This window comes from Pseudophryne corroboree, chromosome 2 (assembly GCF_028390025.1).
Source record: "Pseudophryne corroboree isolate aPseCor3 chromosome 2, aPseCor3.hap2, whole genome shotgun sequence".
NCBI classification, from domain to species: Eukaryota; Metazoa; Chordata; class Amphibia; order Anura; family Myobatrachidae; genus Pseudophryne; species Pseudophryne corroboree.
Window position 1 is genome coordinate 468,847,284 of NC_086445.1, and position 27,731 is coordinate 468,875,014.

Here is a 27,731-nt window from a genome sequence, read left to right on the forward strand (position 1 = left end):
TTCTACAAATGGTTCTATAAAATAATAAAAAAAGTTAAGTGAACAGATCTGCTTGCTGTGACATCTGTGACAATTGTGCTGTGTATGAATCCACCAATCTGTACATAAGGACTAGCCAACTAATCACGGACTCTGCTAGTACAATACCCTAGACTAGAGTGATTAAATATTGATAGATCTCCCTTTACCAAAACATTGAGCATTAACATATGAAACAACAAGATCTATGCCCAGAAATATTTTTTGGGTAAGTGCAAGACAAAAAAAATAAAATAAAAGTAAATATATATATATATATATATATATATACACATACATACACACACATATATATATACATATATATATATATATATATATATATATACACACACACACACACACACACACATTTAGTGGAATCATAAAATTATTCTTAAAGGGTTTTGCCGTCCTATTAATCTAAAGTCTGATTGCTATAGATGGATGGAGGAAGATAACTCTATTTGAATCTCTTCTCTCATTTCTAGTACTAATACAGCCTTGTTCTAGGCTAGCCCTTCACAACAAAACTGCAGACCTATAGATAAAGTACACCACTACTCCAGGCATCCATCTACAGGACATGCAGGGACTTCAGACAGCACTTAAACATGAGGAACAGATTAGAGTATTTCTAGGTGGTGGACATTGTATAGTAGTACAAGTACGCACTGCCTTATAGCAGAGAAAAGAGTATTAATATAAAGTTTTCAAACATTGACACGCAGATTTAAAAGTAGGGCATGCATTCTTGTGGAAAAGGTGTCATGTATGGCTTCTAACACAATCACTCGAAAGGAAAATAAAAATAAAAGGAGGAGATGAAAAAAAATAAAAGTAAGCTAAATTTATACAAGGGAGCATTCAAGTCCAGTAGCTTCAGATGCTACAAAATAACTGTTTATAGCCTCAACAAGTATTTGTTGTTTCAGATGGACACTATAATTTGACTAAACCAAAACGAATACAGTATGTTTATTAACAATATTCTATGAAAACGCAATTGCTTTCCAGGCAAAGAAGACACGTTTAAAGATGTTATGGGTGATGGGTGTTTCTAACGGGTATGGGACTCAGGGTCGACAGGGTCTAGGTTGACAGTGAGTAGGTCGACACAGGACACGGCCATTAGGTCAACATGAAAAAGGTCGACATGGTAAAAATAAGAATTTACTCACCGGTAATTCTATTTCTCGTAGTCCGTAGTGGATGCTGGGTACTCCGTAAGGACCATGGGGAATAGCGGGCTCCGAAGGAGACTGGGCACTCTAAGAAAGAATTAGGACTACCTGGTGTGCACTGGCTCCTCCCTCTATGCCCCTCCTCCAGACCTCAGTTAGGGAAACTGTGCCCGGAAGAGCTGATACAATAAGGAAGGGATTTGGAATCCCGGGTAAGACTCATACCAGCCACACCAATCACACCGTACAACTCATGATACTATATCCAGTTAACAGTATGAACAACAACTGAGCCTCACGAACAGATGGCTCAGAACAATAACCCTTTAGTTAGGCAATAACTATATACAAGTATTGCAGACAATCCGCACTTGGGATGGGCGCCCAGCATCCACTACGGACTACGAGAAATAGAATTACCGGTGAGTAAATTCTTATTTTCTCTGACGTCCTAGTGGATGCTGGGAACTCCGTAAGGACCATGGGGATTATACCAAAGCTCCCAAACGGGCGGGAGAGTGCGGATGACTCTGCAGCACCGAATGAGCAAACTCAAGGTCCTCCTCAGTCAAGGTATCAAACTTGTAGAATTTTGCAAATGTGTTTGAACCCGACCAAGTAGCAGCTCGGCAAAGTTGTAAAGCCGAGACCTCTCGGGCAGCCGCCCAAGAAGAGCCCACTTTCCTCGTGGAATGGGCTTTTACAGATTTAGGATGCGGCAGTCCAGCCGCAGAATGTGCAAGTTGAATCGTGCTACAGATCCAGCGAGCAATAGTCTGCTTAGAAGCAGGAGCACCCAGCTTGTTGGGTGCATACAGGATAAATAGCGAGTCAGTTTTCCTGACTCCAGCCGTCCTGGAAACATATATTTTCAGGGCCCTGACTACGTCCAGAAACTTGGAATCCTCCAAGTCCCGAGTAGCCGCAGGCACCACAATAGGTTGGTTCACATGAAAAGCTGAAACCACCTTAGGAAGGAATTGGGAACGAGTCCTCAATTCCGCCCTATCCATATGAAAAATCAGATAAGGGCTTTTACATGACAAAGCCGCCAATTCTGATACACGCCCGGCCGACGCCAAGGCCAACAGCATGACCACTTTCCACGTGAGGTATTTTAGCTCCACGGTATTAAGTGGCTCAAACCAATGCGACTTTAGGAAATCCAACACCACGTTGAGATCCCACGGTGCCACTGGAGGCACAAAAGGGGGCTTAATATGAAGCACTCCCTTAACAAAAGTCTGAACTTCAGGTAGAGAAGCCAGTTCTCTCTGGAAGAAAATCGATAGAGCCGAAATCTGGACCTTAATGCAACCCAATTTTAGGCCCGTAGTCACCCCTGATTGTAGGAAGTGCAGAAAACGGCCCAGCTGAAATTCCTCCGTTGGGGCCTTCCTGGCCTCACACCACGCAACATATTTTCGCCAAATGCGGTGATAATGGTTTGCGGTCACTTCTTTCCTAGCTTTAATCAGCGTAGGAATGACTTCCTCCGGAATGCCCTTTTCCTCAGGATCCGGTGTTCAACCGCCATGCCGTCAAACGCAGCCGCGGTAAGTCTTGGAACAGACAGGGCCCCTGCTGCAGCAGGTCCTGTCTGAGCGGCAGAGGCCATGGGTCCTCTGAGATAATTTCTTGAAGTTCCGGGTACCAAGCTCTTCTTGGCCAATCCGGAACAATGAGTATAGTTCTTACTCCTCTTCTCCTTATTATCCTCAGTACCTTGGGTATGAGAGGAAAAGGAGGGAACACATAAACCGACCGGTACACCCACGGTGTTACTAGAGCGTCCACAGCTATCGCCTGAGGGTCTCTTGACCTGGCGCAATATCTTTCTAGCTTTTTGTTTAGGCGGGACGCCATCATGTCCACCTGTGGCCTTTCCCAACGGTTTACAATCAGTTGGAAGACTTCTGGATGAAGTCCCCACTCTCCCGGGTGGAGGTCGTGCCTGCTGAGGAAGTCTGCTTCCCAGTTGTCCCCTCCCGGAATGAACACTGCTGACAGTGATAACACGTGATTTTCCGCCCATCGGAGAATCCTTGTGGCTTCTGCCATCGCCGTCCTGCTTCTTGTGCCGCCCTGTCGGTTTACATGGGCGACTGCCGTGATGTTGTCTGACTGGATCAGTACTGGCTGGTTTTGAAGCAGGGGTTTTGCCTGACTTAGGGCATTGTAAATGGCCCTCAGTTCCAGAATATTTATGTGTAGGGAAGTCTCCTGACTTGACCATAGTCCTTGGAAGTTTCTTCCCTGTGTGACTGCCCCCCAGCCTCGAAGGCTGGCATCCGTGGTCACCAGGACCCAGTCCTGTATGCCGAATCTGCGGCCCTCTTGAAGATGAGCACTTTGCAGCCACCACAGCAGAGACACCCTGGTCCTTGGAGACAGGGTTATCAGCCGATGCATCTGAAGATGCGATCCGGACCACTTGTCCAACAGATCCCACTGAAAGATCCTTGCATGGAACCTGCCGAATGGAATTGCTCCGTAGGAAGCTACCATTTTTCCCAGGACTCGCGTGCAGTGATGCACCGACACCTGTTTTGGTTTCAGGAGGCCTCTGACTAGAGATGACAGCTCCTTGGCTTTCTCCTCCGGGAGAAACACTTTTTTCTGTTCTGTGTCCAGAACCATCCCCAGGAACAGTAGACGTGTCGTAGGGACCAGCTGTGACTTTGGAATATTTAGAATCCAACCGTGCTGTTGTAGCACCTCCCGAGATAGTACTACCCCGACCAACAACTGCTCCCTGGACCTCGCCTTTATCAGGAGATCGTCCAAGTATGGGATAATTAAAACTCCCTTTTTTCGAAGGAGTATCATCATTTCGGCCATTACCTTGGTAAATACCCTCGGTGCCGTGGACAGACCAAACGGTAACGTCTGGAATTGGTAATGACAATCCTGTACCACAAATCTGAGGTACTCCTGGTGATGATGGTAAATGGGGACATGCAGGTAAGCATCCTTGATGTCCAGTGATACCATGTAATCCCCCTTGTCCAGGCTTGAAATAACCGCCCTGAGCGATTCCATCTTGAACTTGAATTTTTTTATATATGTGTTCAAGGATTTCAAATTTAAAATGGGTCTCACCGAACCGTCCGGTTTCGGTACCACAAACATTGTGGAATAGTAACCCCGTCCTTGTTGAAGGAGGGGCACCTTGACTATCACCTGCTGGGAATACAGCTTGTGAATTGCCTCTAGCACTGCCTCCCTGCCTGAGGGAGTTGTTGGCAAGGCAGATTTGAGGAAACGGCGGGGGGGGGGGGGGGGGAGAGACGTCTCGAATTCCAGCTTGTACCCCTGAGATACTACTTGAAGGATCCAGGGATCCACCCGTGAGCGAGCCCACTGATTGCTGAAGTTTTTGAGACGGGCCCCCACCGTACCTGGCTCCGCCTGTGGAGCCCCAGCGTCATGCGGTGGACTTGGAGGAAGCGGGGGAGGACTTTTGCTCCTGGGAACTGGCTGTATGCTGCAGCTTTTTCCCTCTACCTCTGCCTCTGGGCAGAAAGGACGCGCCTTTAACCCGCTTGCCTTTCTGTGGCCGAAAGGACTGTACCCGATTATACGGTGCTTTCTTTGGCTGTGAGGGAACATGGGGTAAAAAATGCTGACTTCCCAGTTGTTGCTGTGGAAACGAGGTCTGAGAGACCATCCCCAAACAACTCCTCACCCTTATAAGGCAAAACTTCCATGTGCCTTTTAGAATCTGCATCACCCGTCCACTGCCAAGTCCATAATCCTCTCCTGGCAGAAATGGACATTGCACTTATTATAGATGCCAGCCGGCAAATATCCCTCTGTGCATCTCTCATGTATAAGACTGCGTCTTTAATATGCTCTATGGTTAGCAATATAGTGTCCCTGTCTAGGGTATCAATATTTTCCGACAGGGAATCTGACCACGCAGCTGCAGCACTGCACATCCATGCTGAAGCAATAGCTGGTCTCAGTATAATACCTGTGTGAGTATATACAGACTTCAGGATAGCCTCCTGCTTTCTATCAGCAGGCTCCTTTAGGGCGGCCGTATCCGGAGACGGTAGTGCCACCTTCTTTGACAGGCGTGTGAGCGCTTTATCCACCCTAGGGGATGTTTCCCAACGTGACCTATCCTCTGGCGGGAAAGGGTACGTCATTAGTAACCTTTTAGAAATTACCAGTTTCTTATCGGGGGAAGCCCACGCTTCTTCACACACTTCATTTAATTCCTCAGATGGGGGAAAAACCACTGGTAGTTATTTCTCCCCAAACATAATACCCTTTTTTGTGGTACCTGGGGTAACATCAGAAATGTGCAACACATTTTTCATTGCCTCAATCATGTAACATGTGGACCTATTGGAAGTTACATTAGTCTCATCGTCGTCGACACTGGATTCAGTATCCGTGTCGACATCTGTGTCTGCCGTCTGAGGTAGCGGGCGTTTTAGAGCCCCTGATGGCTTCTGAGACAGCTGGGCAGGCACGAGCTGAGAAGCCGGCTGTCCCACATCTGCTATGTCGTCAAACCTTTTATATAAGGAGTTGACACTTTCACGTAATTCCTTCCACAAGTCCATCCACTCAGGTGTCGGCCCCGCAGGGGGTGACATCACATTTATCGGCATCTGCTCCGCCTCCACATAAGCCTCCTCATCAAACATGTCGACACAGCCGTACCGACACACCGCACACACACAGGGAATGCTCTGACTGAGGACAGGACCCCACAAAGTCCTTTGGGGAGACAGAGAGAGAGTATGCCAGCACACACAAGAGCGCTATATATACACAGGGATTAACACTATAACTGAGTGATATTCCCTTATAGCTGCTTATATGTATACTACTGCGCCTAAATTTAGTGCCCCCCCTCTCTTTTTTACCCTTTGTAGTCTTGAAACTGCAGGGGAGAGCCTGGGAGCGATGCTTCCAGCGGAGCTGTGAGGGAAAAATGGCGCCAGTGTGCTGAGGGAGATAGCTCCGCCCCTTTTCCGGCGGACTTCTCCCGCTTTTTTATAGATATCTGGCAGGGGTATTTTTCACATATATAGCCTCTAGGACTATATTATGTGATTTTTATGCCAGCAAGGTGTTTAATATTGCTGCTCAGGGCGCCCACCCCCCCAGCGCCCTGCACCCATCAGGGACCGGAGTGTGAGGTGTGCATGAGGAGCAATGGCGCACAGCTGCAGTGCTGTGCGCTACCTTGTTGAAGACCGAAGTCTTCTGCCGCCGATTTCCAGGACCATCTTCTTGTTTCTGGCTCTGTAAGGGGGACGGCGGCGCGGCTCCGGGACCGGACGATCGAGGTCGGGCCCTGTGTTCGATCCCTCTGGAGCTAATGGTGTCCAGTAGCCTAAGAAGCCCAAGCTAGCTGCAAGCAGGTAGGTTCGCTTCTTCTCCCCTTAGTCCCTCGTAGCAGTGTGTCTGTTGCCAGCAGATCTCACTGAAAATAAAAAAACCTAAAATTATACTTTCTTTTCTAGGAGCTCAGGAGAGCCCCTAGTGTGCATCCAGCTCAGCCGGGCACACGATTCTAACTGAGGTCTGGAGGAGGGTCATAGAGGGAGGAGCCAGTGCACACCAGGTAGTCCTAAAGCTTTCTTTCTCTAACGTCCTAGTGGATGCTGGGGACTCCGTCAGGACCATGGGGAATAGCGGGCTCCGCAGGAGACAGGGCACATCTAAAAAAGCTTTTAGGTCACATGGTGCGTACTGGCTCCTCCCCCTATGACCCTCCTCCAAGCCTCAGTTAGGTTTTTGTGCCCGTCCGAGAGGGTGCAATCTAGGTGGCTCTCTTAAAGAGCTGTTTAGAAAAGTTTTTTTTTTAGGTTTCAATCTCAGTGATTCCTGCTGGCAACAGGATCACTGCATCGAGGGACTTAGGGGAGAGATTTCCAACTCACCTGCGTGCAGGATGGATTGGAGTCTTAGGCTACTGGACACTTAGCTCCAGAGGGAGTCGGAACACAGGTCAGCCTGGGGTTCGTCCCGGAGCCGCGCCGCCGATCCCCCTTACAGACGCTGAAGAGACGGCAGAACGGAGGTCCGGAAAACAGGCGGCAGAAGACTCCACAGTCTTCATGAAGGTAGCGCACAGCACTGCAGCTGTGCGCCATTGTTGTCACACGGCTCACTGACTCAGTCACGGAGGGTGCAGGGCGCTGCTGGGGGCGCCCTGGGCAGCAATATAATTACCTTTAGTGGCAAAAGAAATACATCACATATACCCATTAAGGCTATATGTATGTATTTTGACCCAGGCCAGTTTCTTAAAAACCGGGAGAAAAATCCCGCCGAAAAAGGGGCGGAGCTTATTCTCCTCAGCACTCAGCGCCATTTTCCTGCTCAGCTCCGCTGGTGAGGAAGGCTCCCAGGACTCTCCCCTGCACTGCACTACAGAAACAGGGTAACAAAGAGAAGGGGGGCATAAATTGGCGATATTTATATATTAAGAGCGCATATATAGTAAACAACACCTTCTAGGGTTGTTTATATACATTTATAGCGCTTTTGGTGTGTGCTGGCAAACTCTCCCTCTGTCTCCCCAAAGGGCTAAGGGGTCCTGTCTTCGATTAGAGCATTCCCTGTGTGGCTGCTGTGTGTCGGTACGGGTGTGTCGACATGTATGAGGACGATGTTGGTGTGGAGGCAGAGCAATTGCCGATGATGGTAATGTCACCCCCTAGGGAGTCGACAGCGGAATGGATGGCTTTAGTTATGGAATTACGTGATAATGTCAGCACACTACAAAAGTCAGTTGACGAAATAAGACGCCCGGCAAACCAGTTAGTACCGGTTCAGGCGTCTCAGACACCGTCAGGGGCTGTAAAACGTCCTTTACCTCAGTCAGTCGACACGGGTACCGACACAGATGAATCTAGTGTCGACGGTGAAGAAACAAACGTATTTTCCAATAGGGCCACACGTTATATGATCACGGCAATGAAGGAGGCGTTACAGATCTCTGATACTGCTGGTACCTCAAAAAGGGGTATTATGTGGGGGGTGAAAAAACTACCTGTATTTTTCCCAGAATCAGAGGAATTGAATGATGTGTGTGATGAAGCGTGGGTTACCCCCGATAGAAAATTGCTAATTTCAAAGAAGTTGTTGGCATTATACCCTTTCCCACCAGAGGTTAGGGCGCGCTGGGAAACACCCCCTAAGGTGGATAAGGCGCTCACACGTTTATCAAAGCAAGTGGCGTTGCCGTCTCCTGATACGGCCGCCCTCAAGGATCCAGCAGATAGGAGGCTGGAAACTACACTGAAAAGTATATACACACATACTGGTGTTATACTGCGACCGGCAATAGCCTCAGCCTGGATGTGCAGTGCTGGGGTAGTGTGGTTGGATTCTCTGACTGAAAATATTGAGACCCTGGATAGGGACAGTATTTTATTGACTCTAGAGCAATTAAAGGATGCTTTTCTTTATATGCGAGATGCTCAGAGGGATGTTTGTACTCTAGCATCAAGAGTAAGCGCGATGTCCATATCTGCCAGAAGAAGTTTATGGACGCGACAGTGGTCAGGTGATGCGGATTCCAAGAGGCATATGGAAGTATTGCCATATAAAGGAGAGGAATTGTTTGGGGTCGGTCTTTCGGACCTGGTGACCACGGCAACTGCCGGCAAGTCCACCTTTTTACCTCAGACCCCTTCACAACAGAAAAAGACACCGTCTTTTCAGCCGCAGTCCTTTCGCTCCTATAAAAAGCGACCAAAAGGACAGTCTTATCTGCCGAGAGGCAGAGGAAAGGGTAAGAAAGGGCAGCACGCAGCCCCTGCCCAGGAACAGAAGCCCGCCCCGGCTTCTACAAAGCCATCAGCATGACGCTGGGGCTTTACAAGCGGACCCAGGAACGGTGGGGGGTCGACTCAAGATTTTCAGCAATCAATGGGCTCACTCACAAGTGGACCCGTGGGTCCTGCAGATAATATCTCAGGGTTACATGCTGGAGTTCGAAAGGTTTCCCCCTCGCCGGTTCCTAAAGTCTGCTTTACCAACGTCTCCCTCAGAAAGGACGTCGGTTTTGGAAGCCATTCACAAGCTGTATTCTCAGCAGGTGATAGTCAAGGTACCCCTCCTACAACAGGGAAAGGGGTATTATTCCACACTATTTGTGGTACCGAAGCCGGACGGTTCGGTAAGACCTATTCTAAACCTGAAATCCTTGAACCTGTACATACAGAAATTCAAGTTCAAGATGGAGTCACTCAGAGCAGTGATAGCGAATCTGGAAGAAGGGGACTTCATGGTGTCCCTGGACATAAAAGATGCTTATCTGCATGTCCCAATTTACCCCTCACACCAAGGGTATCTCAGGTTCGTGATACAAGACTGTCATTATCAGTTTCAAACGCTGCCGTTTGGTTTGTCCACGGCCCCTCGGGTCTTTACCAAGGTAATGACCGAAATGATGGTTCTTCTACGAAGAAAAGGCGTATTAATTATCCCTTACTTGGACGATCTCCTGATAAGGGCAAAGTCCAGAGAACAGCTGGAAGTCGGTGTAGCACTAACCCAGGTAGTGCTTCAGCAACACGGGTGGATTCTGAATCTTCCAAAATCTCAATTGACCCCGACAACTCGTCTGCTGTTCCTAGGAATGATTCTGGACACGGTTCAGAAAAAGGTGTTTCTCCCGGAGGAGAAAGCAAGGGAGTTATCCGAACTTGTCAGGAACCTCCTAAAACCAGGAACTGTGTCAGTACATCAATGCACAAGAGTCCTGGGAAAGATGGTGGCTTCGTACGAAGCGATTCCATTCGGCAGATTCCATGCACGGACATTTCAGTGGGATCTGCTGGACAAATGGTCCGGATCGCATCTGCACATGCATCAGCGGATAACACTGTCACCGAGAACAAGGTTGTCTCTCCTGTGGTGGTTGCAGACTGCCCATCTGTTAGTGGGCCGCAGATTCGGCATACAGGACTGGGTCCTGGTGACTACGGATGCCAGCCTACGAGGTTGGGGAGCAGTCACAAAGGGAAGAAACTTCCAGGGCGTGTGGTCAAACCTGGAGACGTCTCTTCACATAAATATACTGGAGCTAAGAGCGATCTACAATGCTCTAAGTCTGGCAAAACCGCTGCTTCAGGGTCAGCCGGTGTTGATCCAGTCCGACAACATCACGGCAGTCGCCCACGTAAACCGACAAGGCGGCACGAGAAGCAGGAGTGCAATGGCAGAAGCTGCAAGGATTCTGCGCTGGGCGGAGAATCATGTCATAGCACTGTCAGCAGTGTTCATCCCGGGAGTGGACAACTGGGAAGCAGATTTCCTCAGCAGACACGACCTTCACCCGGGAGAGTGGGGACTTCATCCAGAAGTTTTCCACATGATTGTGAACCGTTGGGAAAAACCAAAAGGTGGACATGATGGCGTCTCGCCTCAACAAAAAAATTGGACAGGTATTGCGCCAGGTCAAGAGACCCTCAGGCAATAGCTGTGGACGCTCTGGTAACACCGTGGGTGTACCAGTCAGTGTATGTGTTCCCTCCTCTGCCTCTCATACCAAAGGTACTGAGAATTATACGGAAAAGAGGAGTAAGAACGATACTGGTGGCTCCGGACTGGCCAAGAAGAACTTGGTATCCGGAACTTCAAGAGATGCTCACGGAGGATCCGTGGCCTCTACCTCTAAGAAGGGATCTGCTTCAGCAGGGACCTTGTATGTTCCAAGACTTACCGCGTCTGCGTTTGACGGCATGGCGGTTGAACGCCGGATTCTAAAAGAAAAGGGCATTCCAGAGGAAGTTATTCCTACCTTGATTAAGGCTAGAAAGGAAGTGACTGTACAACATTATCACCGCATTTGGCGAAAATATGTTGCGTGGTGTGAGGCCAAGAAGGCTCCAACGGAAGAATTTCAATTGGGTCGATTCTTACATTTCCTGCAAGCAGGATTGTCTATGGGCCTAAAATTGGGGTCCATTAAAGTTCAAATTTCGGCCTTATCAATTTTCTTCCAGAAGGAATTGGCGTCAGTGCCTGAAGTACAAACTTTTGTCAAAGGTGTACTACATATACAACCCCCAATAGTGCCTCCAGTGGCACCGTGGGATTTGAACGTGGTTCTAAATTTTCTCAAATCTCATTGGTTTGAGCCGTTAAAATCGGTAGAATTAAAATACCTTACATGGAAGGTAACCATGCTGTTGGCCCTGGCTTCTGCCAGGAGAGTTTCAGAGTTGGCAGCTTTGTCATACAAGAGCCCATATCTGATATTCCATTCGGACAGGGCAGAATTGAGGACACGTCCTCAATTTCTCCCTAAGGTGGTTTCGGCATTTCACTTAAACCAGCCTATTGTGGTGCCTGCGGCTACTAGCGACTTGGAGGACTCCAAGTTACTGGACGTTGTCAGAGCATTAAAAATATATATTTCAAGGACAGCTGGAGTCAGAAAAACTGACTCGTTGTTTACATTGTATGCACCCAACAAGATGGGTGCTCCTGCGTCTAAACAGACGATTGCACGTTGGATCTGTAGCACAATCCAACTTGCACATTCTGTGGCAGGCGTGCCACAGCCTAAATCTGTAAAGGCCCACTCCACAAGGAAGGTGGGCTCATCTTGGGCGGCTGCCCGAGGGGTCTCGGCATTACAACTTTGCCGAGCAGCTACGTGGTCAGGGGAGAACACGTTTGTAAAATTTTACAAATTTGATACTCTGGCTACAGAGGACCTGGAGTTTTCTCATTCGGTGCTGCAGAGTCATCCGCACTCTCCCGCCCGTTTGGGAGCTTTGGTATAATCCCCATGGTCCTGACGGAGTCCCCAGCATCCACTAGGACGTTAGAGAAAATAAGAATTTACTTACCGATAATTCTATTTCTCATAGTCCGTAGTGGATGCTGGGCGCCCCATCCCAAGTGCGGATTGTCTGCAATGCTTGTACATAGTTATTGTTACAAAATCGGGTTATTACTGTTGTTGTGAGCCATCTTTTCAGAGGCTACTTCGTTTTGTTATCATACTGTTAACTGGGTTCAGATCACAAGTTGTACGGTGTGATTGGTGTGGCTGGTATGAGTCTTACCCGGGATTCAAGATCCTTCCTTATTGTGTACGCTCGTCCGGGCACAGTACCTAACTGAGGCTTGGAGGAGGGTCATAGGGGGAGGAGCCAGTACGCACCATGTGACCTAAAAGCTTTTTTAGATGTGCCCTGTCTCCTGCGGAGCCCGCTATTCCCCATGGTCCTGACGGAGTCCCCAGCATCCACTACGGACTATGAGAAATAGAATTATCGGTAAGTAAATTCTTATTTTAGTTGTGCCCAGTCTCCTGCGGAGCCGCTATTCCCCATGGTCCTTACGGAGTCCCAGCATCCACTTAGGACGTCAGAGAAAATGGGTCTCACTGAACCGTCCGGTTTCTTTACCACAAACATTGTGGAATAGTAACCCCGTCCCTGTTGAAGGAGGGGTACTTTGGTTATCACCTGCTGGGAGTACAGCTTGTGAATCGCCTCCAGCACCGCCTCCCTGTCTGGGGGAGTAGTTGGCAAGGCTGATTTGAGGAAACGGCGAGGGGGAGACGTCTCGAATTCCAGCTTGTACCCCTGAGATACCACTTGTAGAATCCAGGGATCCACCCGTGAGCGAACCCACTGGTCGCTGAAGTTCCGGAGACGGGCCCCCACCGCACCTGGCTCCACCTGTGGAGCCCCAGCGTCATGCGGTGGACTTAGAGGAAGCGGGAGAGGACTTTTGTTCCTGGGAACTTGCTGTTTGGTGCAGCTTTTTCCCCCTACCTCTGCCTCTGGGCCGAAAGGACTGTACCTGATAATACGGTGCTTTCTTTGGCTGTGAGGGAACATGGGGTAAAAATGTCGACTTCCCAGCCGTCGCTGTGGAAACGAGGTCCGAGAGACCATCCCCAAACAATTCCTCACCCTTGTAAGGCAAAACCTCCATGTGCCTTTTAGAATCCGCATCACCTGTCCACTGCCGAGTCCATAATACTCTCCTGGCAGAAATGGACATTGCATTTATTCTAGATGCCAGTTGGCAAATATCCCTCTGTGCATCTCTCATGTATAAGACTACGTCTTTAATATGCTCTGCAGTTAGCAATATAGTGTCCCTGTCAAGGGTATCAATGTTATCAGACAGGGAATCTGACCACACAGCTGCAGCACTGCACATCCATGCTGAAGCAATAGCCGGTCTCAGTATAATACCTGAGTGTGTATATACAGACTTCAGGATAGCCTCCTGCTTTCTATCCGCAGGCTCCTTTAGGGCGGCCGTATCCGGAGACGGTAGTGCCACCTTCTTTGACAAGCGTGTAAGCGCTTTATCCACCCTAGGGGATGTCTCCCAACGTATCCTATCCTCTGGCGGAAAAGGGTATGCCCTTAGTAACTTTTTGGAAATTACCAGTTTCTTATCGGGGGAAACCCACGCTTCATCACACACTTCATTTAACTCTTCAGAAGGGGGAAAAAACCACAGGTTGCTTTTTCTCCCCAAAATAATACCCTTTTTTGTGGTACCAGGGTTAATGTCAGAAATGTGCAACACATTTTTCATTGCCGTAATCATGTAACGGATGGCCCTATTGGAATGTACACTAGTCTCATCGTCGTCGACACTGGAGTCAGTATCCGTGTCGACATCTGTGTCTGCCATCTGAGGTAGCGGGCGTTTTTGAGCCCCTGATGGCTTTTGAGACGACTGGGCAGGCACGGACTGAGAAGCCGGCTGTCCCACATCTGCTATGTCATCAAACCTCTTATGTAAGGAGTTGACACTGTCACGTAATTCCTTCCACAAGTCCATCCACTCAGGTGTCGACCCCGCAGGGGGTGACATCACATTTATCGGCACCTGCTCCGTCTCCACATAAGCCTCCTCATCAAACATGTCGACACAGCCGTACCGACACTCCACACACACACAGGGAATGCTCTGACTGAGGACAGGACCCCACAAAGTCCTTTGGGGAGACAGAGAGAGAGTATGCCAGCACACACCACAGCGCTATAAATCACAGGGATTTACACTATAATGAGTGATTTTACCCTATAGCAGCTATATATATATATATATATATATATATAGTATTTGCGCCTAAATTTAGTGCCCCCCCCCTCTCTTTTTTACCCTATTGAGCCTGGAAACTGCAGGGGAGAGCCTGGGGAGCGTCCTTCCAGCGGAGCTGTGAGAGGAAATGGCGCCAGTGTGCTGAGGGAGATAGCCCCGACCCCTTCACGGCGGACTTCTCACGCTTTTTTTTATGGATATATGGCAGGGGATTTTACACATATAGAGTCTTAATGACTATATTATGTGTATTTTTGCCAATGTAAGGTAATCTTATTGCAGCCCATGGCGCCCCCCCCCCCCCCCCCCCCCCAGCGCCCTGCACCTATCAGTGACCGGAGTGTGAGGTGTGCATGGGGAGTAATGGCGCAGTGCTGTGCGCTACCTTAATGAAGACCGGAGTCTTCAGCCGCCGATTTCTGGACGTTCTTCTTGCTTCTGGCTCTGCAAGTGGGACGGCGGCGCGGCTCCGGGACCGGACGACCGAGGCTGGGCCTGTGTTCGATCCCTCTGGAGCTAATGGTGTCCAGTAGCCTAGAAGCCCAAGCTAGCTGCAAGCAGGTAGGTTTGCTTCTCTCCCCTAAGTCCCTCGTAGCAGTGAGTCTGTTGCCAGCAGATCTCACTGAAAATAAAAAACCTAAATATACTTTCTTTTCTAGAAGCTCAGGAGAGCCCCTAGTGTGCATCCAGCTCGAGCCGGGCACAGATTCTAACTGAGGTCTGGAGGAGGGGCATAGAGGGAGGAGCCAGTGCACACCAGGTAGTCCTAATTCTTTCTTAGAGTGCCCAGTCTCCTTCGGAGCCCGCTATTCCGTCAGAGAAAGGTCGACATGAGTTTTTTGTGGGGGGGGGGTTTAAGTCGTTTTCTTCGTAAAGTGACCGGGAGCCCCAATTAGTGCATCGTGTCCGTCGCTGCACTCGGCACAGGTTACAGTTCCCAATTGTAGTCCACGTGGATCGTAAAGTATGAAAAAGTTCAAAAAACGAAGAAAAAAAAAGTGAAAAACTCATGTCGACCTTTTTCCATGTCGACGTAATGGGTGTCGACCTAGACACTGTCGACCTAGAGTCTGGATACCCATGTAGAAACACATTTGGAGCTTTACTTTACTGGAAGTTACTTTATTCATTAACAATTCTACAAACACATTTCCTTTATAAGTAATTACTTTTTTTGAGTATCGCACTAAAGGAAGCAAATAAAGTATGTGTTAAGATATTTCCTCAAGAATAGCCAAACAATAACAGCTTACAGAAAGACATAGCAGCTGTGACGCTGTAGCATGTGCTAATGTTGTGTGTATACCTGTACACCTTGATTTTACTTTCTGAATAAGCATCAACTGCTTTTTAGCAAATTTGATGAGATCTTCTTTAGGCAGTGAGTCCAGCTGTAAAACATTAATTCACAGGAAATGTAATTACCAAGAACAATGCTACAGGCAGCTGCAGTAAAACGGGTGTACTACGACTGGCCGGCAGTCGGGATCCCGGCGGCCAGTATACCGGCGCCGGGATCCCAACTGTGGGAATGCTGGCAGCGGGGCGAGCGCAAAAGAGCCCCTGGCGGGCACGGTGGCGCGCTACGCTATTTATTCCCCCTCCAGAGGTGTCGTGGACACCCCTAGAGGGAGAACAGTTGTCGGTATGCCGGCTGTCGGGATCCCGGCAGCCAGCATATCGAGTGCCACCCCAGTAAAACAACCTACAGGACACTAGTGTGCTGAAGGCAAATTGAAAAGCAGTTCCCATTGAGATTAAAAGTCCATACACACTGGGCGTTTCTGCGGGGTGGGGTGGGGGGTGAAAACTTTCTACAGTAAGAGACTGTTTAAAGTGGTTCACTCAGCCGGTAAAACAGCCCTCTCATCGCCCGCCCATACACACCTGCCGAGTTTGAGTTCAAAGTACTGCAAAACGCCAAAAGTTAGCTACTTTGAGCTCAAAATCAGCTAGTGTGTATGGGCCTTACAGTAAGTGGAACTTTCACCATATATAAAATACGTTTTGCCAACACGTTACGTTACAGTTATTTCTTATTTTGTTTTCTATTACGGTGGCCTCCCTATGTGCTGCAGAAGGATTTATTGATTCTTTATGAATTTGTCTCATTTAATCATGAGCAAAGTATAGTTATGCATAACAACCTGTAAATTAGCAACTGCAGTGGTAGGATACTACAGATGTGTCCTCATACACTGTGCCTCTCTTGGCGACTGCAGCAAGCATCGTACTCGCTCAAAATGTGCATACTATTTGCATAAATAAAACTGGAAGCAAGAAAACTACTGTTAGATTACACTATCAATTTGATGTACGTCTCTAGTACACTGCGATTGGTGTTTTGCTGTATCTGCTATGTTAATAAGACGCAAAATGTAAAGAAAATGATGTATGCTACACCTCTCAAAGCAGCTCAGTCGCACCATAGGTCTCGCCTTTATAAAGGCATATGGATGCTAGGTGTAAGAGGACACATCTGCACTGTAGTATGCCTACCGTATTACAAAAGATCTATTTTGTGTAAAAGATTACCTGTAATGATGACACACAGCAAAGAACAGCAATAAAACATACAAATGGACAAAGCTGCAAACTGGAAGACTGCTTTATCCAGACTGCAGTAACATTAACAATTAAAGAGGAACTCTACCTAAAGCTAAACTGGACCTACCGACCCATTGTTGGCCCATTAAAAAGTATTCTAGCTCTTTGAACTTCACCCAAATTTTTGGGTACAAATTACCCTTTAACATGATAGGAGTGAGGGAACCCTGGTTTCACATTGTAGACAAAACAGTCCCCAGCAATATTGGATTTCAAGGTGTACTGCGATATTCTAGCACCAGGATCCTGACCGCCGGAATGCCGGCAGCGGGGCGAGCGCAAAAGAACCCCTTGCGGGCTCGCTGCACTCGCCACGCTGTGGGTATATTGGCGCGCTATGTACGCCATGCTATTTATTCTCCCTCCAGATGTGTCGTTGACACCTCAAGAGGGAGAATAGTTGTCGGGATCCCGGCACAGGCATGCAGAGCGCCGGGATCCCGACAGCTGGGATTATCGAGTGCCTCTCGGATTTCAAGTACACATGCAGCAAATTATCTTTTGTGCTGTGATTATTCTGACAGACTGTGACGATCACAAATCTAAAAGTGCCTTCCTAAAAACAGTGCATCAAATTGATTGACAATACTGATGTATCAATCTTAAATCTACATTTAACCCATAACCGGCTTCTCATTTTAAATGTCAATTTAAAAGAATGCTACATCTATATATAGAAAATGAAGGCTGGTATTAGAGAGATGAATGCAGCACAATTACAACACAGTCAACGTCAAAAAATGTGGTTACTCACACACATAATTAGGTTACACAGAGCAGGCTGCACACATTCCCTTAATTAACAAGCCGGTTTTCATGAATTAGATGACGGGTGTATACAGAAATTCTACAAAGCATAAAGATTGGTCACGCTTTATGAGGCAATTTCAAAACAAAAATGAAAATGTGATTACCTTAGACTTGCCTGCTCCTGGAGTAGCAGGTGATGAAAGTCCATCCTGACCAGTGTCCTAGGGAAGAACCATTATACAAGGTTATAAGGACCCAAGGGTTGATTTACAAAGTTCGAAAAACAATGGGGCTTCTGATCATGTGTATGCCCAACAATTAAAAGGGCAATAACCTCAATATTTTTCTGTAAATAACAAGATACACTAAACAGTCACTTTATTTTAAAACCTAAATCCCCACAACACAATAAAAATTATACTCTTCAAAAACATACATTACAGTATTGATATTACTGAACAGACTACATGTATGTTATACATCTCAGTTATTTAGTAATAAAATATTTACTATGATCAAGTAGCATTCCAGTTATCTGTACTGAATGAAAACATTATTAATCTACAATTCTACTGCATATAATTATGGGAGTGGTTCATCAAATCGACAGTGTCTAGGTCGACAATGTTTAGGTCGACCACTATAGGTCGACAGTCACTAGGTCGACATGGATGGAAGGTCGACAGGGTTTCTAGGTCGACATGTGCTAGGTCGACAGGTCTAAAGGTCGACATGAGGATTTATTTATTTTTGTGTCGTTTTCTTCGTAGAGTGACCGGGATCCCAAATTAGTGCACCGCTTCGCTCGCCATGCTTCGGGCATGGTGCCTTCGCTCAGCACACTTTACCGTTCCAATCGTAGTCCACGTGGATCGTTAAGTATGAAAAAATCCAAAAAAAATAAAAATGTGAAAAACTCATGTCGACCTTTAGACCTGTCGACCTTAAGACCTGTCGACCTAGAAACCCTGTCGACCTAGAAACCCTGTCGACCTTCCATCCATGTCGACCTAGTGACTGTCGACCTAAACATTGTCGACCTAGACACTGTCGATCTTCAGACCGGATCCCATAATTATAGGGTACAGGGCTCCTAAGAATGCAGTATACAAAAAAAAAAAAAAAAAAGGAGTTATGGTAGACTTACCATTGTTAACTCTCTTAATGCGAGGTACATTGATTCCACAGGAAAACATTGGGGTGTAGAGTGGATCTTGATCCAGAGGACCAACAGGCTAAAGCTTTAGGTTGTCCCAGAATGCTTTGGGGCCTCCCCTATAAACCCTGCCTCCAGGCACTGAGAGCTCTGTTTCATTAACCAGTACAATGCAGGAGCAGACAAGAGAGAAGGCAGATGTTAGTCACATAAGGGGTCATTCCAAGTTGATCACACGTAGCAAACTTTATGCTGCTCGTGCGATCAACTTGACGCCGCCTATGGGGGAGTGTATTTTAGCATAGCAGGGTTGCGATCACTTGTGCAGCCCTGCTATGCTAAAAAAGTTTCCTGCAAAACAAGACCAGGGTCAGACCTACTTACCATGTGCGACGGATCCAGCGACGAAGGTTCCGGGATTGACGTCAGACATCCGCCCTTCAAACGCCTGCATTCGGATCTCCATGTCCAGAAAACGATGAGTGGACACCCCGGAACGCCTCCCCACCGTCAATCTTCTTGCGATCGCCGCTGCGATCACTTTCTGCGATGGCGGCGTTGCATGCGCATTGTGGGCGCCGCGCAGCCGCAGTCCTATCTCGTGAACCGCTGCGTGCGAACGAGTCAAAATGACCCCCATAGAACCACATTCTCACGACAGGAAAAGGTATCAGCGGCTAATGCCATACAAACTCATATAAGCAAGGTGCGTCGGGGTGGGCGCCAGGTGAAACCAATGTACCTCGCAGAAAGAGAGTTAACAATGGTATGTCTACCATAACTCTCCTTTTCTGGAGCAGGATACATTGGATTCCACAGGAAAACATCGGGGATGTCCTAAAGCAGTTCCTCAAGGGAGGGGACGCACCTTAGCAGGTATGAGAACCCGGCGTCCAAAGGAAGCATCCTGGGAGGCAGAAATCTCAAAGGCATAAAACCTAATAAACGTGTTGACTGAGGACCACGTAGCCATCTGCACATTGCTCTGCGGACGAGCCACAGCGGGCCGCTCAAGAAGGTCCAACAGACCGAGCAGAATGGGCTTTAATAGCAGCAGAAGCTGGGAGTCCAGCCTGTGCATAAGCTTGCGTAATCATCCTTCTAATCCATCTCGCCAAGGTTTGCTTATTCGCAGGCCAGCCACGTTTGCAGAAACCAAACAGTACAAAAAGGGAATCTAACCTCCTGATAGAGGCAGTCCTCTCCACATAAATAAGGATAACCCTTACCACATCCAAAGAACGCTCTTTGGAAGACAAGTCTGAAGAGATAAAGGCCGGAACCACAATCTATTGGTTAAGGTGAAAAGATGACACCACCTTAGGCAAATAACCCGGTTGAGTTCGTAAAACTGCCCGGTCACTGTGAAAAATCAAATAGGGTGGACGACAGGACAAGGCGCCTAAGTCCAACACTAGTCTTGCCGAGGCAAATAAGCCAGCAAGAACAGGACCTTGGCCATTAGCCATTTAAGATCCGCCGACTCAAGAGGTTTATTGGAGACTCTTGCAGGGCTTTCAGTACAACAGTCAATCCCATGGAGCCACAGGAGGGACATAGGGGGTCATTCCGACCCGTTCGCTCGCTGCAGTTTATCGCAGCGCAGCGATCGGGTCGGAACTACGCATGCACAGGCGCCGCAGTGCGCCGGCGCATGCCGGGCAGCCGTAGGCTGTCGGACACTAGCGATTGCCTCTGCCTGATTGACAGGCAGAGGCGGTCGCTGGGCGGGAGGGGGCTGGATGGCAGCGTTAAGCCGCCGTTTAGGGGTGTGCGGTCCAGCAACGCAGATGTGGCCGGACCGTTGGGGGGGGGGGGGGGAGGGGGGCGCTTTTGCATTTCTGCGTGGGGGTCGGGCGGCACTGACATGCAGTGCGGACTAGCCCTGTGCTGGGCATCCCGCCGCAGAGTGCCTGATCGTAGCTGTACTAAATTTAGCACAACTACGATCCACTCGGATTGACCCCCATAGGGAGGCTGAATCCTAAGTACGCCCTGGTTGAAAGTATGAACGTCAGGTATAGACGCAATTTTTCTCTGAAACCATCCGACAAGGCAGGTACATGAACCTTGAGGGAGGCCAGACGGAGACCTAAGTCAAGGCCTCGTAGCAGAAAAGCCAGATTCTGGAAGTTCTGAACATAGAGACATCATAATTCTTATCAGCACACCAGGTGAAGTAAGAATTCCATCCTTGTATTAAATCCGGGCATATGCCGGTTTGCTTGTCTACATATAGTTAGGATAACCGCCTCGGAAATCCTTTGACCCTCAGGAGTGATGCTTCAGGAGCCACGTCGTCAAGGCCAGTTTTGCCAGGTCTGGGTAGAGACAAGGTCCCTGTACGAGGAGGTACGGGCGCTGAGGAAGTGGAAGGGGATGCTTCGTCAATAGACCCTGCAGGCCTGAGAACCATTGCCGTCGAGGACACGCTGGAGCGAATAGAAGTAGTATTCCTCCTTCTTGATTGAAGTTCCGTAGTACCCTGGACAGGAGACACTGGAGGAAACACGTAGGGCAGCCGAAAGTTCCATGGAACCGCCAGTGCGTCAATGAATGCTGTTTGAGGATCCCTGGTCCTTGATCCGAAGACCGGAACCTTGTGATTGTGTCGAGACGCCATGAGGTCTACATCAGGTATACCCCACCTGTCCACTAGGAGTTGAAAGACTTCTGGAAGACGACTCCACTATCCGGCGTGTACGTCCTGGCGACTGATGAAGTCAGTTTCCCAGTTTAGGACACCCGGAATGAACACTGCCGATATGGTTGGCAGATGGCGTTCCGCCCAACAAAGGATTTTTGACACTTCCATCCTTGTCATGCGGCTTCGAGAGCCGCCTTGATGGTTTATGCATGACACTGTGGTGGCATTGTCTGATCACACATGAACAGGCCTGTTCTGTACTAGATGTAAGGCGAGAAATAGTGCATTGAACACTGCCCTCAGCTCCAGAATATTTATTGGAAGGAGTGATTCCTCCTTGATCCTACGACCTTGAAAAGAGTGTTGCTCCAACACCACTCCACATCCCCTCAGACTGGTGTCCGTTGTCAGCAGAACCCAGAAGGGACGGTCCCTGCTCTTGCTGGTCCTGGATTCAACAGGTCAGCGACAGGCGAACCTCCGGAGTCAAAGAGATCATGTGAAATCTGATCCAATGAGGCAAGCCGTCCCACTTGGAAAGGATTAAAACTGTGTAGTGGGCGGGAATGAAATTGAGCGTACTCTACCATGTCGAAGGCCAATACCATCAGGTCAAGTACTTGCATCGCTGAGTGTATAGACACTCCGGGACAACTAAGGAAGCATTTTTATTTTTTTTTCAAAAATATTTTTTATTAGAAATCTCCACATAGACATTACAGAAATATAAGAGAATATTGTGTAGATTGTACATACCACCACAGCAGTAATCCTAAGGAAGCATCTTATCCTGTCCTGAATCTTCAGAACTTATTCTTGAGACAGAAACAGTCTCCGACTCTGTGTGTCCAAGAGTGCCCCTCAGGTGCACCATGCTTTGAGCTGGGACGAGCGAGGACTTCTTCCATTTGATAAGCCACCCGTGGGCTTTTAGGAAGGTTACCTTCAGTTGCAGATGACAGAGAAGGACTTCGTGGGAATTTGCCAGAATAATCAGGTTTTCTAGATATGGCAGGATGCAGACTCCCTGGCGATGGAGATGAGCCGTCATAACAGCTATGACTTTGTGAAGATCCGAGGATCCGTAGCCAATCCAAATGGCAGCACCTGGAACTGAAAGGGATGTTGCCATTAGCAAACCACAGAAATTGCTGATGCGATATGGCAAAAGGTATATGCAGGTATGCATCCTGTATATCCAGGGATAGATAGTCTCCAGGTTCCCTAGCCAGTACAATGGAGCGCATTGTCTCCATATGAAACCTGGACACACTCACAAACTTGTTCAAAGATTTGAGATTTAGTATAGGCCGGAAAGACCCATTGAGTTTCGGGACAGAAACAGGGTCGAATAATAACCTCTGCCTCTCCGGGACTGAGGTACCGGCACAACCACTACTGCACTCAGGAGGGAAATCACCACAGTTTGTAGAGTTTGCACCTTTAACGGATCTGAAAGGAGCGCCGTAGTGCAAAACTGGCGAGGGGGACATCTCTTGAACGAGAGAGTACCAGATCCTTCCGTAGGATTAGTAGTAGGGAAAAAATAAGAATTTACTCACCGATAATTCTATTTCTCGTAGTCCGTAGTGGATGCTGGGGACTCCGTAAGGACCATGGGGAATAGATGGCGCCGCAGGAGACTGGGCACACTAAAAGAAAGATTTGGTACTACCTGGTGTGCACTGGCTCCTCCCTCTATGCCCCTCCTCCAGACCTCAGTTAGGATACTGTGCCCGGAAGAGCTGACACAATAAGGAAGGATTTTGAATCCCGGGTAAGACTCATACCAGCCACACCAATCACACCGTATAACTCGTGATATTTTACCCAGTTAACAGTATGAATAACAACTGAGCCTCTCAACAGATGGCTCAACAATAACCCTTTAGTTAGGCAATAACTATATACAAGTATTGCAGACAATCCGCACTTGGGATGGGCGCCCAGCATCCACTACGGACTACGAGAAATAGAATTATCGGTGAGTAAATTCTTATTTTCTCTAACGTCCTAGTGGATGCTGGGGACTCCGTAAGGACCATGGGGATTATACCAAAGCTCCCAAACGGGCGGGAGAGTGCGGATGACTCTGCAGCACCGAATGAGAGAACTCAAGGTCCTCCTCAGCCAGGGTATCAAATTTGTAGAATTTAGCAAACGTGTTTGCCCCTGACCAAGTAGCAGCTCGGCAAAGTTGTAAAGCAGAGACCCCTCGGGCAGCCGCCCAAGATGAGCCCACCTTCCTCGCGGAATGGGCTTTCACTGATTTAGGATGCGACAAACCAGCCGCAAAATGCGCCAGCTGAATTGTGCTACAAATCCAGCGAGCAACAGTCTGCTTAGAAGCAGGAGCACCTATTTTGTTGGGTGCATACAGGATAAAAAGCGAGTCAGTTTTCCTGACTCCAGCCGTCCTGGAAACATAAATTTTCAAGGCCCTGACTACGTCCAGTAACTTGGAATCCTCCAAGTCCTTAGTAGCCGCAGGCACTACAATAGGTTGGTTCAAGTGAAAGCTGATACCACCTTAGGGAGAAACTGGGGACGAGTCCTCAATTCTGCCCTATCCATATGGAAAATCAGATAAGGGCTTTTACACGACAAAGCCGCCAATTCTGACACACGCCTGGCCGAAGCCAAGGCCAATAACATGACCACTTTCCACGTGAGATATTTGAGATCCACGGTTTTAAGAGGTTCAAACCAATGTGATTTTAGGAAACTCAACACCACATTGAGATCCCAAGGTGCCACAGGAGGCACAAAAGGGGGCTGAATATGAAGCACTCCCTTTACAAAAGTCTGAACTTCAGGCAGTGAAGCCAGTTCTTTCTGGAAGAAAATCGACAGAGCCGAAATCTGGACCTTAATGGAACCCAATTTTAGGCCCATAGTCACTCCTGGCTGTAGGAAGTGCAGAAAACGACCCAGCTGAAATTCCTCTGTGGGGGCCTTCCTGGCCTCACACCACGCAACATATTTTCGCCAAATGCGGTGATAATGGTTTGCGGTTACTTCTTTCCTGGCTTTTATCAGCGTAGGAATGACTTCCTCCGGAATGCCCTTTTCCTTTAGGATCCAGAATTCAACCGCCATGCCGTCAAACGCAGCCGCGGTAAGTCTTGGAACAGACAGGGCCCCTGCTGTAGCAGATCCTGTCTGAGCGGTAGAGGCCATGGGTCCTCTGATAACATTTCTTGAAGTTCCGGGTACCAAGCTCTTCTTGGCCAATCCGGAACCACGAGTATCGTTCTTACTCCTCGCCTTCTTATTAATTCTCAGTACCTTTGGTATGAGGGGCAGAGGAGGGAACACATAAACCGACTGGTACACCCACGGTGTCACTAGCGCGTCCACAGCTATCGCCTGAGGGTCCCTTGACCTGGCGCAATATCTCTTTAGCTTTTTGTTGAGGCAGGACGCCATCATGTCCACCTGTGGCCTTTCCCAACGGTTTACCAACAGTAGGAAGACTTCTGGATGAAGTCCCCACTCTCCCGGGTGTAGGTCGTGTCTGCTGAGGAAGTCTGCTTCCCAGTTGTCCACTCCCGGAATGAACACTGCCGACAGTGCTATTATGTGATTTTCCGCCCATCGGAGAATCCTTGCGGCTTCTGCCATCGCCATCCTGCTTTTTGTGCCGCCCTGTCGGTTTACATGGGCGACTGCCGTGATGTTGTCTGACTGGATCAGTACCGGCTGGTTTTGAAGCAGGGGTTTTGCCTGACTTAGGGCATTGTAAATGGCCCTTAGTTCCAGAATATTTATGTGCAGGGAAGTCTCCTGACTTGACCATAGTCCTTGGAAGTTTCTTCCCTGTGTGACTGCTCCCCAGCCTCGAAGGCTGGCATCCGTGGTCACCAGGACCCAGTCCTGTATGCCGAATCTGCGGCCCTCTAGAAGATGAGCACTCTGCAGCCACCACAGTAGAGACACCCTGGTCCTTGGAGACAGGGTTATCAGACGATGCATCTGAAGATGCGATCCCGACCACTTGTCCAAGAGGTCCCACTGGAAGGTCCTTGCATGGAACCTGCCGAATGGAATTGCTTCGTATGAAGCCACCATTTTCCCCAGGACTCGTGTGCAGTGATGCACCGATACCCGTTTTGGTTTTAGGAGGTCTCTGACTAGAGATGACAGCTCCTTGGCTTTCTCCTGCGGGAGAAACACTTTTTTCTGTTCTGTGTCCAGAACCATCCCCAGGAACAGCAGGCGTGTGGTAGGAACCAGCTGTGACTTTGGAATGTATAGAATCCATCCGTGCTGTTGTAGCACTTCCCGAGATAGTGCTACTCCGACCAACAACTGCTCCATGGACCTCGCCTTTATAAGGAGATCGTCCAAGTACGGGATACTTAAAAACTCCCTTTTTTCGAAGGAGTATCATCATTTCTGCCATTACCTTGGTAAAGACCCTCGGTGCCGTGGACAGTCCAAACGGCAGTGTTTGGAATTGGTAATGGCAATCCTGTACCACAAATCTGAGGTACTCCTGGTGAGGATGGTAAATGGGGACATGTAGGTAAGCATCCTTGATGTCCAGGGATACCATGTAATCCCCCTCCTCCAGGCTTGCAATAACCGCCCTGAGCGATTCTATCTTGAACTTGAATTTTTTTATGTATGTGTTCAAGGACTTCAAATTTAAAATGGGTCTCACCGAACCGTCCGGTTTCGGTACCACAAACAGTGTGGAGTAGTAACCCCGTCCTTGTTGAAGTAGGGGCACCTTGACTATCACCTGCTGGGAATACAGCTTGTGAATTGCCTCTAGCACAGCCTCCCTGCCTGAGGGAGTTGTCGGCAAGGCAGATTTGAGGAAACGGCGGGGGGGAGACGCCTCGAATTCCAGCCTGTACCCCTGAGATACTACTTGAAGGATCCAGGGATCCACCTGTGAGCGAGCCCACTGATCGCTGAAATTTTTGAGGCGACCCCCACCGTACCTGGCTACGCCTGTGGAGCCCCCGCGTCATGCGGTGGACTCAGAGGAAGCGGGGGAAGAATTTTGATTCTGGGAACTGGCTGACTGGTGCAGCTTTTTCCCTCTTCCCTCGTCACTGTGCAGAAAGGAAGCGCCTTTGACCCGCTTGCTTTTCTGAAGCCGAAAGGACTGTACCTGATAATATAGTGCTTTCTTAGGCTGTGAGGAAACCCGAGGTAAAATTTTTTCTTCCCAGCTGTTGCTGTGGATACGAGGTCCCAGAGACCATCCCCAAACAATTCCTCACCCTTATAAGGCTCTATGTGCCTTTTAAAGTCAGCATCACCTGTCCAGTGTCGGGTCTCTAATACCCTCCAGACAGAATGGCCATTGCATTAATTCTGGATGCCAGCCGGCAAAATATCCCTCTGTGCATCCCTCATATATAAGACGACGACTTATGTTCGCAAAATAGTATCCCTGTTTGACAGGGTTACAGACTACGCTGCAGCAGCACTATCTGCAGGTCTCAGTCTAGTACCTGAGTGTGTAAATACAGACTTCAGGATAGCCTCCTGCTTTTTATCAGCAGGTACCTTCAAAGTGGCCGTATCCTAAGACGGCAGTGCCACCTTTTTTGACAAACGTGTGAGCGCCTTATCCACCCTAGGGGATATCTCCCAGCGTAACTTATCCTCTGGCGGGAAAAGGTACGCCATCAGTAACTTTTTAGAAATTACCAGTTTCTTATCGGGGGAACCCACGCTTTTTCACACTTCATTCACTCATTTGATGGGGGAACAAAACACTGCCTGCTTTTTCTCCCCAAACATAAAACCCTTTTTTAGTGGTACTTGGGTTAATGTCAGAAATGTGTAACACATTTTTTATTGCCGGGATCATGTAACGGATGTTCCCAGTGGATTGTGTATATGTCTCAACCTCGTCGACACTGGAGTCAGACTCCGTGTCGACATCTGTGTCTGCCATCTGAGGGAGCGGGCGTTTTTGAGCCCCTGATGGCCTTTGAGACGCCTGGGCAGGCGCGGGCTGAGAAGCCGGCTGTCCCATAGCTGTTACGTCATCCAGCCTTTTATGTAAGGAGTTGACACTGTCGGTTAATACCTTCCACCTATCCATCCACTCTGGTGTCGGCCCCCAGGGGGCGACATCCCATTTATCGGCATCTGCTCCGCCTCCACATAAGCCTCCTCATCAAACATGTCGACACAGCCGTACCGACACACCGCACACACACAGGGAATGCTCTGACTGAGGACAGGACCCCACACAGCCCTTTGGGGAGACGGAGAGAGAGTATGCCAGCACACACCAGAGCGCTATATAATGTAGGGATAAACACTATCACTGAGT

At 48.5% G+C, this 27,731-nt stretch overlaps 1 protein-coding gene across 2 annotated transcripts in view; it reads right to left on the bottom strand.

Annotated features, from left to right (window-relative positions):
• Positions 1-27,731, bottom strand: part of GCC2 (GRIP and coiled-coil domain containing 2) — a 244,476-nt gene that overhangs the window by 194,079 nt on the left and 22,666 nt on the right. For both annotated transcript variants that reach the window (XM_063953814.1, XM_063953812.1), the window contains exons 2-3: positions 17,789-17,845; positions 15,574-15,658 (exon numbers count right to left, since the gene is read on the bottom strand). In XM_063953814.1, the coding sequence (XP_063809884.1) occupies positions 15,574-15,658; positions 17,789-17,845 (142 nt within the window). The remainder of the gene's footprint in view (positions 1-15,573; positions 15,659-17,788; positions 17,846-27,731) is intronic.